Source organism: Pararge aegeria, chromosome 5 (genome assembly GCF_905163445.1).
Source record: "Pararge aegeria chromosome 5, ilParAegt1.1, whole genome shotgun sequence".
NCBI lineage: Eukaryota > Metazoa > Arthropoda > Insecta > Lepidoptera > Nymphalidae > Pararge > Pararge aegeria.
The window spans coordinates 380,185-393,422 of NC_053184.1; the positions used below are offsets into that span (position 1 = coordinate 380,185).

Here is a 13,238-nt window from a genome sequence, read left to right on the forward strand (position 1 = left end):
AAGGCCGAAATCTTAGTATATATTGAATGAGATAGCTTTCTACGCGAAAGAATTATTAAAATTGGTTCAGTTATTTCAGGGATTATCGATTGAAATAAAAAAAAACAAATCTTTAGCCAGAGAAACCACAAAACTAGTACCGACTCGAGTCCCTCGAGTCGACTCGTACCCCTTAAGATACTTTGACTTTGTGAAACTTTAAGATTCATTTGCCGTGTCATCTCTTTGAAATATCGGCCGAGCGTGGTGTGAGGGATCTGAAAGCGGGTGACGGGGGTGCGATATCAACAAGTCGCCGCGCCGCCGCGTCGCCGAGGGTAATGGGATGGAGCCATATTAATGACGATACCACCGAGGTCGCAAATCTTGCGCTGTCACGACTTTGACGACCTATTTCCCAGATCTAGGGTTCGATATTTCCTACAGTCAATCAAGTGGCTGTCATCGCTTCAATTTAAATTTAAACATTGCGCTATATTTTAAGAGAGCTTCCATCTGTTAAATCGATATCATCTTTACAGTGGCGTGCACAGAATATGCATAAAGAAGGAAGATGGCATAAAAATCGCTTTGATTCGTTACCCTGTAGAATAAAATCATAGTTATTACTGTTCAACTGCTTTGTACCTTTTATATCAACTTTCAAAACTCAAATCATTAACAAGCATTCAAGACCAACGATTGCTTTAGTTCCAAGCTGACATGTGTCTCAGCTTCGCTGGAATTGTTGTCCGTATGAGTCTCAGCAATGTAATCAATCACACACTACATACATAGCCACGTTGTAGGTGAATATAATTCTGCGGAACTGTGAAACGTACCCGTTGGAAAGTGGTAGGCTTTAAATTGACCTAATGGCGTCATTCCCGTATTCGAGGTCGACAACCGGCGTGGTTGTTTTTGGCTATCACTGTGGCTTCACCCTTCCGTACTTTGTCCTGATTTATTGTAGACGACTTTTTATTCCATTACAGTCACACATACAGTGATTTTGCAGTGTAAGGTGATAGCTGGCTGACCTGTTTTGGGGTAAAGGAGTTATAATCCCTAATCATAACACCCCTAACAGGTTAGCCCGTTTCCATCCCAGACAACATCATCACTTTTCAGCAGGTGAGATTGCAGTCAAGGGCTAACTCGTATTGGAATAAAAAAAACTTTTCTGCGCGGCATCGTTCCGGTACGCCAAATCGATTGGCAGCACGTCCTTGTCGTCAGGGTGTTGACTAGCCGCGGCAGAATTCTCCACCAGACAACCACTGTTTATACCTCAAATAATCTATGTTCTTAGGTTAAGTAACGCCTAACCTAAGAATATTTCTAGGCATGCATCTACTTTGACCTAAAGATTGATTTAATGGCATAAAATGGGCATAGCTTTTTCTTTCTTTCTTTCTTTCTCTGGGCTTGTCTCCGCACTTGGTCGGCCGGAACCTTCCGTTGTACGCAGTGCCACTGGTACGGCTCCCCGCTGGGTCACTCCAGCCAGCCGATGGGCATAGGTGTCCTCGCTTAGGCGGCACCTACGAGATCGAGAATATCGCGGCTAAAATTAGACTTCTCGTTTTAAGTAAAAATACAAGAAGTCTTAATTTTATTTTATTTTTTATTCCATTACACTTAATTATCACATGCAGGTCCGATTGACCTGCATGTGATAATTAAGTGTGCCTGTGGGCAACGGTTGAAACCTCTCGCTAGATCAGAACAGAGAGAATTCAAAAATTATATTAACCCAAATAACCCTTATCGGGCTCGAACCAGCTACTTTTACTTATAAAACCACAGCGCCCACCACTAAGCTAGGGAGGCCGCGATGTTATCACCACGCAGCAATAATATCGCGTCTAGTGTTTGGACATATTCTCGCTCGCGGCTGCAGTGCTAAAACAAATGAAGTCATTTGTATATGAAATATATTTAAAATCACACCCATATGCTTAGAGCTAGTAGCTTAAACACGTGTCATAGTGAGCGAGTGGCCGGCGAGGTGAACGGCCCCTAACTAGGTGTTTCATAACATCATCAACACAACCAATGAAATCGATGTCTAGACTGTAGACAAAGCCCCACAAGTTACAACTACGCGCAGCTAAATCACGACTCCTACGTATATGTACCTATATGTATCTCATTTTGTTTATGTTGCTGACCTGCCTTAATTTTAAGGGTTCCGAACCCAAAGGGTTAGACGGCACCCTATTGCTAAGATTGCTTTCCGTCCGTCTGTCACTAGGCTCGACGTAGCATTGGTACGGAACCCTCCGTGTCCGAATCGCACTTGGCCGGTTTTTTATATCTGTTCAACTTAAAATTCATAAAATTTTAAACAATCTCTTAAATTTCAATTGACATTTATATTTTCATGTACCAACAGACGTGAGAAAGCATGTCTGTCCGTCTGTCACCATATAACCGTGATAGATAGTTGAAATTTTCACAGATGATGTGTTTAAAAAAGTTTTAAAAACCCACTCAACAGACGTGATTTTGTTGCTGTTTTTCGTGCGCGAGTCACACTTTGTTTTTCATATCTACTAACAATCCTTAAAACTGAGAAAATTTTAGAATAATTAAACAATCTCTAAAATTTCAGGTGCCATTTATAATTTTTGGTACCGACAGACGTCAGAAAACATCACTTTTGATGTGCTTACAATCCTATTAAATTAAAAGCTTATATAACCTATCCATGGAATTATTATGTATTTACTTACTAGTAGATCGAAATGATAACACCGATATCCCTACTTCCCTACTTCCCTACTAATATTATAAATGTCAATGTAAGTTTGTTTGTTACGCTTTTACGCAAAAACTAATTAACCGATTCTCATGAAACTTTGTACACATATTCTTGGAAGTGTTAAAAGTAATATAGGATACTTTTTATCCCTAAATTAAGCTCGGTTCGTTTGAGAGAGGGGATGAAAGTGTTTGACGATTTAACGCCATAACTCCAACAGATTATAACCGATTTAAATAATTATTTTTGTACTATAGAGGCAAAATTAAACACAAATAAATTTATTTTGCCCAAACTTTGTGTAGATCTGATGAATGTGGTTGGAGATGGAGGACAGAACTCCAGCAAACCCCTCATTTAAGACTTAGCGATACTGAATACTTAATTTTTCTTAGAACTACAACTAAATTGACTGCCACATCACAAAACCAAATCAAACTATTATGTAATATAGCGTTATAGTTTTTCATATTGACAGCAAATGTAATTTTAATTTCAAAACTAAATATTTGTCGGTACAAATTATTGATTGTAGTACAAGGGTGGCGTTAGCTCAATACATAATATTTACACTAGCTGTGCGAATTAAAAGTACATTAAACTTTGTGGGGCAATGGTTATGTTCCATAATTCTCATTGTTGATGAAAAAGGAATAACTGTAAGGCAGTAATTGTGACACTATAAAGGGCCATGAAATATCAATACCAAAGAAAAATTATAATCCACCACTAATGGTTAAAAGATCCAAATTAAGAAAAAAAGTTAAGATTAAAATGATTTATGAGAAAAACATTTAAATGAATATCGACAAAATATATCGGTAAGCAATAAAAAACTCAACGAAATAGTTCCATCATGGGTCTGGAAACAGTATCTATTAATGGCTACGAAGGAAAATGTCAATATATCGAAACATTGATACTTTTCCCTCAAACCTACGCTGCTGTGATCGGACCAGCTGCTGTGGCGCCGACTGCTGCCACTGATGTACCTAACAGTTTTTTGAAAGCCAAAAATGGATTTTGGATTGCTCTCTCACGCAGCAACGGAAAAAAATTGATATGATTTTTTGCATGGCATAGGCTACTTTTTCTCCGGGAAAAATTCATTCATGTATCATCTTCGTTCAACGGATTATCTTGCAAATCCCGTAGGAACCGTTTGTTTTCCTGGGATAAAAGTTTTAACTGATTCTGTGCTGAAAATCAAGTAGATTGGTTGCTTCTTAGAGCGTGAAGGAAGGACAAACAAAAAGTCAAACTTAGGATTACATCCGCTAGAACAAATAGGCACTTTCTTGATTTGTTTCTGCGATTCAATCGCTCAAAACGTCGGCAAAGTGCACGCCTTCAGCAGGTGTACAAAGATTGCTATCACTTTCATTATTAAGATAAAAAGAAACCGACGGAGTGAGTCACGAGGGGCCACTAGCGACACCCGAGTACTTAACTGGCATTGTACAAAATTAACTTGCTTTTCAAAAAATACACGTGAATTAATCTGTATTTATCAATAGTTTTGTGCTATATAGTCCACCGAAAATTATAGCTATAGCTAATAGGTAATTAGATTGAAATTAAAAAGAGTTGTACAATTAGTTAAAAAAAAATGATGCCAATTCTGCTGTAGGCTCATCGACTGTAGTCAAACTAAGAGTAAAAATGTAAACGATAATATAACATCGCAAATCATCTTTAGCGCGCTACAAGTGTCAAGTCACGTCACATGAAATGACTCATTCTCAGCTTCCTTATTGTGCGCTATGGCAAAGATGAATCTTTTAAGAAAATCGATTTTCCATTCATAATGATACAGTATAGTGTGTGATGCAATTTATTGTCATCCCCGTGACCCTGAACGTCTGTATCGTTTCATCGGACTAAGATACTATTATGGATATTGGGGGAGAAATACACACGTAATATTTCTTTCATATTAATAGGATGTGCGGCTTAATACCCGTAAAGATAATTTACTCAATCCATTTGTGATATCAAATTTAGAGCTGTCAGTATTTATTTGAGTTTCGGATTTTTGTACTACTACTGAATAGTAGGAATGTGAATCTTTCGTACAACTAGCCCAAATATGTTTTTGGCAATCAGCCATTCAAAACTCCATTACATCATCCGCTCGGTTAGTAGGTCTCAGCAAAATTGTTATCAAACCTTTGTTTAGAATTTTATCAAATTTTTTTTTACCGCGTACTTCATGAAATATATCTGACATGCCACATGATAGACTCGTTACATATTTAATAGTAAAAATGGAGACAAATAAGTACCTATTTTATCTCTGAGCTAAAAACCGAGTTGGACTGCAATTTGGGTTGCCCAATTCAAGCACTCGGTTGTGAGTCAAGTAATTTGAGCCCAGGTCGATATATGGATGGATCACCACAGCCAAGGTTTGAATTCCTGCTTAAAAGGGCACGCGAAGCCTATGGACGAGATGACAATAAATAATATGTACCTTATATTAATCGTAACCCAAACTGATCAATTCCTATGCCCGCCAACATTGTTTGGAGCTGCGTGGTGTGGCTGAGCTCTTCAAAAATAATGATTGTGCCAAGATTTACTTAAGATTCACTATGAGAGCTTCAACAATGCTGATTTGGTGCTGGCTTCTTAATAAAATCAAATCAAAATGTTCAAAAAAAGCTATTCGAACTAAGTAGTAGTAGAATAACTTGGAATTGAAAGGATATTGTTATATCAACGATTTCTATGTAAGTTAAAGTAGATAGGTACAAACTTTATTCTACGAAGATATCTCTTACATTCATATAAAATGAAATGTTCACTAAGTTACGAAGTACACTTCTTTTAATGAATACCTATTGACAAACAATGAGCTAAAACCTATACTTTTTTATTCCAAACATTGGACAATTTCATAATCGCTGTTCACGAAACCGCGGTTATGAAAGGACGCCGCGCTGTGCGGGAACGCCGTTTCTGGGTCCGATGTTTACAATTTAATACATTTCTTAGGGAAATGAAATATAATGCGGTGCTTGGCCACCTTTTTAATTTATGAAACCTGAATTTCACTGAACCGCATAGCACAGCTAAAAAAGCTTATGGTACCAACTAGTATTAAGTTGAGTTAATACCGAACAGATTTCAGTGGAAATAGAACTATGGAATAATAAATTAGGAAACAGAACATTCGTTTTATTTGGGCTTGCTCTTGACGCTTTGGCGATGATGCAAAGCAATGATAAGGTCAAGCTTGGGGTTTGCCTAAAAATGCCTATTCAATTATGCCTTTCACTCAAGATGTACTTACGTGAAAGGAAAAAGAAATGGTTTTCCACACCCCAAGCGATTCGCATCGGAATCGGGTAAAAAACGTTTCATGCGAGTTGATTGCATGTCAACCGCATAAGGATGCCACCGCTTACGGTGACTCGCTGTTCAGTGCTAGAATTTAAAGATTATAAAGTTCCTGAGCCCACTCACTGATATTTATTCTGTAAGACTTAACATTAGTTAGTAGCTCGAACAACTGATAGTTCCTTTCATTAGCCTTAGTACAAGATTTGCTTTTGCTTTGAAATATTCCCACATCGTAGTAAAATTGATCTTTTTATAACGAATTAAAGCTCAAATTTGTCTACAATTCTTTAACACGAGCTTTTGACGGAACATTTGAAAAACAAAATTAGAAGTACTCTAAAACAAGTTAAAATTAGGTCCACCTTAGTTTGACGATACAGAGTTTAGTGAAAACGAGTCCTCGATTACGAGGCTCTCGTGCTAAAGTGTAGCCGCCAGTGACTGTGTGGGTTGTTGCAGCAATCGTCGCTGTCCACGAAGGTCGCGCAGCGCATGTCGTTCGGGCTGCTGGGCCGCGCGTCGGCCGCCGCGCGCTGCGAGTTCGTGCGCATGAAGGGGCCCGGCGGGAAGGGCCACGCCGAGGTAAGCCACGACTCACTCACGCCGGCCTAGCTCTCATCATCATATCAAAGCACCACCGGCCCACTACAGGGCACGGATCTCCTTCTGAAATGCGTAGGGATTTCGGCCGCAGTGCGGATTGGTCGACTTCACACGCCTCTGAGAACTGATTAAGAACTCTCGGGCATGCAGCCTTCCTCGCGATGTTTTCTTTCACCGTTAAAACAAGTGATATTTAATTGGTTGGCACAAACATTGAAAAGTTAGAGGTGCGTGGGATACGAACTCGGCCCCCCGAAAGTAAAGCCGTCGTCCTAACCACTTTTTGGCGACCTCGCTGGCGTAGCGGTGAGTGCTGTGGTTTAAAGTGGGAGGTCGCGGGGTATCCTCGGGCATGCGGACGATTGCCACCCGCACGACGTCTGAGTGCTATCCGCGTGTTGCAGGTGGCGGTGTCGCGGCCGCGCTCGTCCGGCGCGCACACGCCTAGCTCGGAGCCCGGCCTGGCCGCGTCCGAGCTGTGGGACTGCGACTGGGACGACGACCCCGACGAGCTGTTCCTCTACAGGCACCAGGTGGGCAGCTGTAGCTAACTGACTGCGATCCTATAACCGTGGAGAACGGTAAAGACACGTGTTGCCTGGTGGCCATTAGTCTTAACTGACTGATTGCCGCCAGACAACACTCGTGTCAGCATTCGGAAAACATTTGTCAGGTAACACCCCCAAAACAACTACTTTTTCGTACGTATTATTGTAACGGTTTATTTTTTTTATTTCCTCCCGTGATAACCATTTTTAACTGGTTTAAAAATTGAATTGAGTCTATCGATAGCCAACTTTCTGTTGGCTTGATTCGATATCGTACGATAAATTCATCGTTCCACGTGCATTTTACTTACAATGTTATCATTTCAATTTACGGCTTTATTTGCATAATCAACATACAATAGGATTCAAATGTACTATGTATAGCTTATCTTTGAATTAAAACCAACCTTGTATAACAATTTGGATTGATTATATTGCGATCGCCACAAGCACTGTTATCGCCTGGATTTCTGATATTAGTGTTAAAACTTCGAGTTGAAATACGATCTACATCGTATACTATGAAAAGAAACCTCTGCATAGTCCCAAGTTATTTATAACCTTAAGATTTAAGACCTAATTAAGCCGTTGCGATTGCTACAGATATTTGATTATAGTTCCTACGTTCACTGGCGCCTGCCAAAACAAAGTTGCTAAATCACAGCCCTTGCATCAAAGTTTCATGCCGCACCGCACGGCTGTGACGTGACAGTGATTATATTTATAAAGTTTATTTACGAGCGCTATTCGCGGCGGCACGCCACTGTCCGCCAAACGACATGGGAATACACAATAATAAAGCGCACGCGATGTCACCGATTACAAGTATAACGCAGCGCATCGATTGTAGGTCCAAAATTCCGTGTTATCCTTTTCACAGTACTCCTGTGGAAGAAGAAAAGCACGGCTTCTAGAAATTTTTGAAGATTTTTTTTAACGTCCCGTTTACTACCTTAGAATACTTTGCCACTATGACCACCACACGGTGATCCAGTGATGGGTAAGTCAGTATCTGGTCCTACCGGAAATAATTGTGTGTCGACACAAGCCGGGCGTCGAGCTGCTGTCACGCTAAATCGAATGATGTGTCAGGAGAGCGCTTCATACTATACGCTGCCTTGCCACGCTTGGCGGCAAGGTTCCGCGGTGCTTCAATGTTGAATGCACTTACGAGTATGCTGAAGCCCATAAGGATTCAGCATTTGCTTAAGCTCCGAGCTCCGATCCCTAAGTAGGACGGAAGTTTCCCGGAACAGAACCTCCGATCATGTCAGTCCTTCAAGAAGGTTTTGGTTTTAACCACACTAATTGGGATTTAAGTGGCACTATCCGCGAGATAGTAAAACTTTTTGGTTTCTTTGTCTCTTGAAATGAACTTTTGTCTTCCATCAATGTCATTGCTGCAAGAATCGGATGTACCACTGACTCGGTTTGTCGAAAATAACTCGATGTAGAAAGCAGTTCACCACTTGCCTGACTATCTTGCGACTCTGTCATGGCAGAAATTCAGATTCGCCAAAGTAAGGTTGATTGGGAAAATCCCTGTAATGCGTAAGTTGAAAATAAATAAATAAAATAATTAAGAGCTATTTTGTATGAGAAGTTTAATAAAGTAACAGATTTACGACCAGTTAAAGTGGCTAGTCTGCACTGGGCCCGGATTGGAGGGTACACCGATAATTGAGTGTACACGAAAAGGGGTGACCCACCCCCGTGCTTATATAGTATGGAAGCCGGTAAATGATTAATGTATTGGACCTGACATGTTTTGGGTAACATCATTATTCATTATATACAAACAAGATTTCGTGATGCTTTAATGCGATAAGTAATCGATGATTTTGAATTATATATTCACCAACCACCGTTTACACTATAGAAAAAGCATCGTCAAGTGCTTGTTGGTCCACGCGATCCAATTTGATAATTGATATAAGCGTTGCTTGCTAGCGAACAATCGCTAATATAATATTATTTCTGCTTACTATAGCAGCTATGGCAAAGATCAGTTTTAAGCAATAAGGCTGCCAATCTTACTAAGTTTTTATTTTAATTATTTATTTCTTTAGAATATGATTTTCATTTTCACCATTGTTCCCTACGAATCCCTACTTCCATACGAAAATTAATGGATTGTTCATTCCTATTACAATGCGTTTCTTTCTTTGTGACCAAAAGGTAAAGGAACTCACATTTATTCTGTGGATACTTAACTGTAACGCGTGTGTCTTGTGTCTCTTTAGGCTCCGAGTGTCGGTCCTAGAGCAGACAGTTATCCTTTCTATCATTTGATTGAGTCCTGTAGTAGGATTTTTGCCCAAATTTCTTACTTATACCAACAGTAGAACATCAACCAGCAAAACAGTAATGCGATTGATCTGACTGATGAAATGATGGCAGTCCACCCTAACCCCCCCGCTCATTGTGTTCCAGCGTCGCCTGAGCGACCCGAGCGCGAACATCACGACGTTCGTTCGCGGCGGATGGCGCGCGCGCGAGCGAGACAGCGACAAGAGTCGCTCGGAGAACGAAGGGCTCGACTCACTCTCCGACGGCTTCGCGGAGGTCGAGGCGGGCGATTTGCGCGACGGTGGGTGCTCCTTAAACAATCACGATTCATTAGCGCTCAGTGTTGCCAGTGGCGTGCACGTCGCATATGCATATGTACTGCCTACTTCCAACACTGAGATCACCCACGTCATCGTAGTTCTAAAGGCTCCACGAATCATAAATTACAGCAAATGTAACATTCTATTACTTATTTTTGATATCCCCACTTAAACAATAAATACGTTACAGAAGTCGAAAAACAGAAACTTTTCATGATAACTTCTGTATCACGAGAGGAGACTACACCTACCGAAAATAAATAAGTAAATCCAACAATAAAATGTGAGTTTTACAGATTTCTTCGATTTTAAATGAGCAATAAGTTCAAATCATTTATTTTATCAACTTTAAAAACCAAAAAACGAATTTAACAAAATACAACGTTTTTTTTATAGTTTAAACATTACCGGCTGCGGAGGTCAGATATAACTCGCTTAATATTTGACAGAACGGGTTCATTTATTTATTAGTTTTCTTAATTTATTTTAATGGGAAAAAAAGCGCCATTTGTTTTGTGTGCACAATAATTCGTCAACGAATACTGCTCTGAATGCGATGCTGCTCCGGATTTGAATAATATTTTCCTTTTAGAATCATCCTTCAGTAACTTGTTATTAAATTTATATCTTCAAACAACAATATAACTACTTGTTGTTGCCCATGCATTTATTTATGTATACTATGTACCTATTTTGTAATCACGAGCCGCCAACCAGTTTCCTCCACATTAATAGAGTGTTACAAAGCGAGCATCCCTGTTGTATCGTATCACGCGCCCCGTCTCGTGACATTCGAGTCCGAGTCCTGCGATCGCTTCCTGCTTCCTTGCTTCCACTAGCACCCACTGGCACCCCGCTTGCAGCGCGCTGCGGACTGGCGTAAGCGCGAGGCTTCTGACGGAAAATATCATAACTTGTGGAGATGGCCTCGATGAGACACGACAATTGACGAGAAGACCTGTACTCATTTCATCTTTTTCCAACGCTCTAACATGACCAGCAAAATGAACGCGAGTCGATACAATGGATCACACATGAAAAAAGGTTCTCCATTAAAAGGCGTTAAATTCCATGATGTTTAAAGGAATTTTGGAGTCATTTTTTCAACATTGAACGCCATTTTAAATTCAACGTCACGTTAAATCGGTATATAAAGTTCCATCGACTCGCGCTAAACGTTTATTGGGGCTGGTTGAACAGGGATGAAGACAAGTACAGAGATAGGTACGGTTTACGCCATGAAAGTTAAACATCTAGTTTAGAAAATCCGGTATTTTAGCTTTGGTGCCGCGCGCTGATCTAAAATCTACTACGGAGCGAAAATTGTCAACGTTTGCTTGCGTTTGCGTCCGTCCGCCGTGGACTTAGTTCGTAGGCCGCCCCGAGGAAGCCCGTTAGCCCATCCGCACGCGCCCGCCCGCCTGGTTCGCACGCCCTACTCTACACCTGACTGGTTGCATCCACAATGTTATTTGAGTTCGTGTGTTGGCTAGACATTTTTGAGTGGTTAGAGTCAATTCCTCCCACATTTACCCTACAAATGCAAGGGATCCCACTTTTAAAGAGGAATGTCAATAATTATTTCAAATATTAATCAAGTTTATAAATTCTCTCGATAAGAAAAGTACAATCAATACATTTTAGTATCGAATATGCCTATTCGGATATAATATCGAACAGATAATTATATCGTCTTCGATTTAAAAACCGATCGTTACAATCGATGCACCGAAGTGCACTCGTACGGTCGGCTTTTACAATTTCTGGAATGTAACTAATAGCTAAAAATTTAATTTCCCGCGCAGAGCGCACAAGAGAGTCGAGTCAATGACGACGTAGACACGAGCAGGTTCGGATTAGGAGTGTGTTGTAGGGCGGCGGGCTTCCTCGGTGCGCTGGCGCGGCTGCTGCGCGGCGGGCGCGCGGCGCGACGCCGACATGCGCGACGTGTACCGGCGCGCGCCGCCCGACCTGTCCCCCGCCTGCCTGCACACCGTGTCGCCGCGCCGCCGCCCCGCGCGCCGCGCGCCGCAGCCGCCGCCGCTGCGCCCGCTGCCCGCGCCGCGCGCGCCGCCCGCCGCCGACCTGTGCGAGCTGGCGTGCGACGCGTGCTGCCTGGACGGCGGCGCCGCGCCCGCCCGCGCGCCCGCCCCCGCCTCCGCCTCCGCCCCCGCGCGCACGGTGCGCGGCGAGGAGGAGCTGCCGTGCGACGTGCGCGGCGCGGAGCCGGCGCGCGGCGCGGGCGCGTGGAGCGCGGGCGCGCGCGCGTACGTCACGCTGCCGCGGCGCCGCGGCGTGGCGGCCGCGCTGTTCCGCGCGCACGCGCTGCCGCCGCGCCGCACCACGCCCGACGGCACCGACATCTACTACTGGTGCGACGTGCCGCGCCGCCAGCACTCCGGTAACCCTCCGCCGCCTGCCGCAGCTCGCCTCTCACGCCTGGCGCCTTTTCATTATTCGTAATAGCTTGCTTCCGAAGCCGCGGCAACGATTATTGTCGTTTTTAGTCCAGAAACGATAGTTTCGGTTCCCTCTAATATTTAAGTAGTTGTGCAAGCCGTGCCCACTCTAGACCCTTCCGACCCGCAGAGCTGGACGACGGCGCCTACAACCCGCTGTGGGCCATGCGCGGCTTCACGCAGACGTTCCACCTGTGGAAGGAGGGGCGGCGCGCGCAGTCGGCGCCGCTCAACGCCTTCCTCACCTACGTCACGCTGCCGTGGTGGAGCATCGCCAAAGGTGAGCGCACACCGCCGCGCGCGCACGTGCACATGCCCATGGAACTGCGGGAGCTTGTCTAGCAGTCAACCATTAATGTACACCGAGGACCGTTTTATTTTAGCATTTAGTATATTCTATATTTCTCAGATAAAAAGGATTTAGAGATCTGAACTTGCAGACTAGGAAATATTTCACGAATTTAATCTTTTTTAGCAGATGGCACGTTAAACATTGTCACTATCGAGTCTTAGCCTATTCTACTTGCCATGAAAGCGTATTGTTGCTTAGAGAGGACAAAAGCTAGAGAATATAACAGAAATTGGATTACACTTAATGATAAAGTTTTATTTGCAATGCTTTAAAATAAAATAGGTTTCACTACAAACTCTGCACTTCTTTGCAAGATGGCACTAGTTGCAATTTTCTGCATGTAGATACAAGATGGAATAAACTTAAATAATTATTTTGTACTATTCAACACGCTTCACTTATGTATATTTTAATTATGTTTTAATTTTTAAATTTTACTGTACAATTTGTACTCTTGCACATTATTTCTGTGTATTAGGTAATGTCCGTTACACCTGATATTTCTAGCTGTGCCCTAAAGGAATTAATTTACATTAATACTATTCTTATAAGGGTTAACAGGGTTATAATATATTC

The 13,238-nt window shown here is 42.3% G+C and overlaps 2 protein-coding genes across 3 annotated transcripts in view; one reads left to right on the plus strand and one right to left on the minus strand.

Moving 5' to 3' along the window:
• The window catches only part of LOC120624154 (uncharacterized protein KIAA0930 homolog), a 57,394-nt gene that overhangs the window by 41,207 nt on the left and 2,949 nt on the right, over positions 1 to 13,238 (plus strand). Inside the window, exons 6-10 of one of the 2 annotated variants that reach the window (XM_039890525.1) lie at positions 6,551 to 6,673; positions 7,099 to 7,227; positions 9,676 to 9,832; positions 11,725 to 12,252; positions 12,441 to 12,590. In XM_039890525.1, coding sequence (XP_039746459.1) covers positions 6,551 to 6,673; positions 7,099 to 7,227; positions 9,676 to 9,832; positions 11,725 to 12,252; positions 12,441 to 12,590 — 1,087 coding nt within the window. The remainder of the gene's footprint in view (positions 1 to 6,550; positions 6,674 to 7,098; positions 7,228 to 9,675; positions 9,833 to 11,724; positions 12,253 to 12,440; positions 12,591 to 13,238) is intronic. The other variant, XM_039890526.1, reaches the window with a different exon arrangement.
• LOC120624155 (phosphatidylcholine:ceramide cholinephosphotransferase 2-like) overlaps positions 1 to 13,238 on the minus strand; it is a 98,529-nt gene that overhangs the window by 33,815 nt on the left and 51,476 nt on the right. The gene's annotated exons all lie outside the window — the stretch shown is intronic.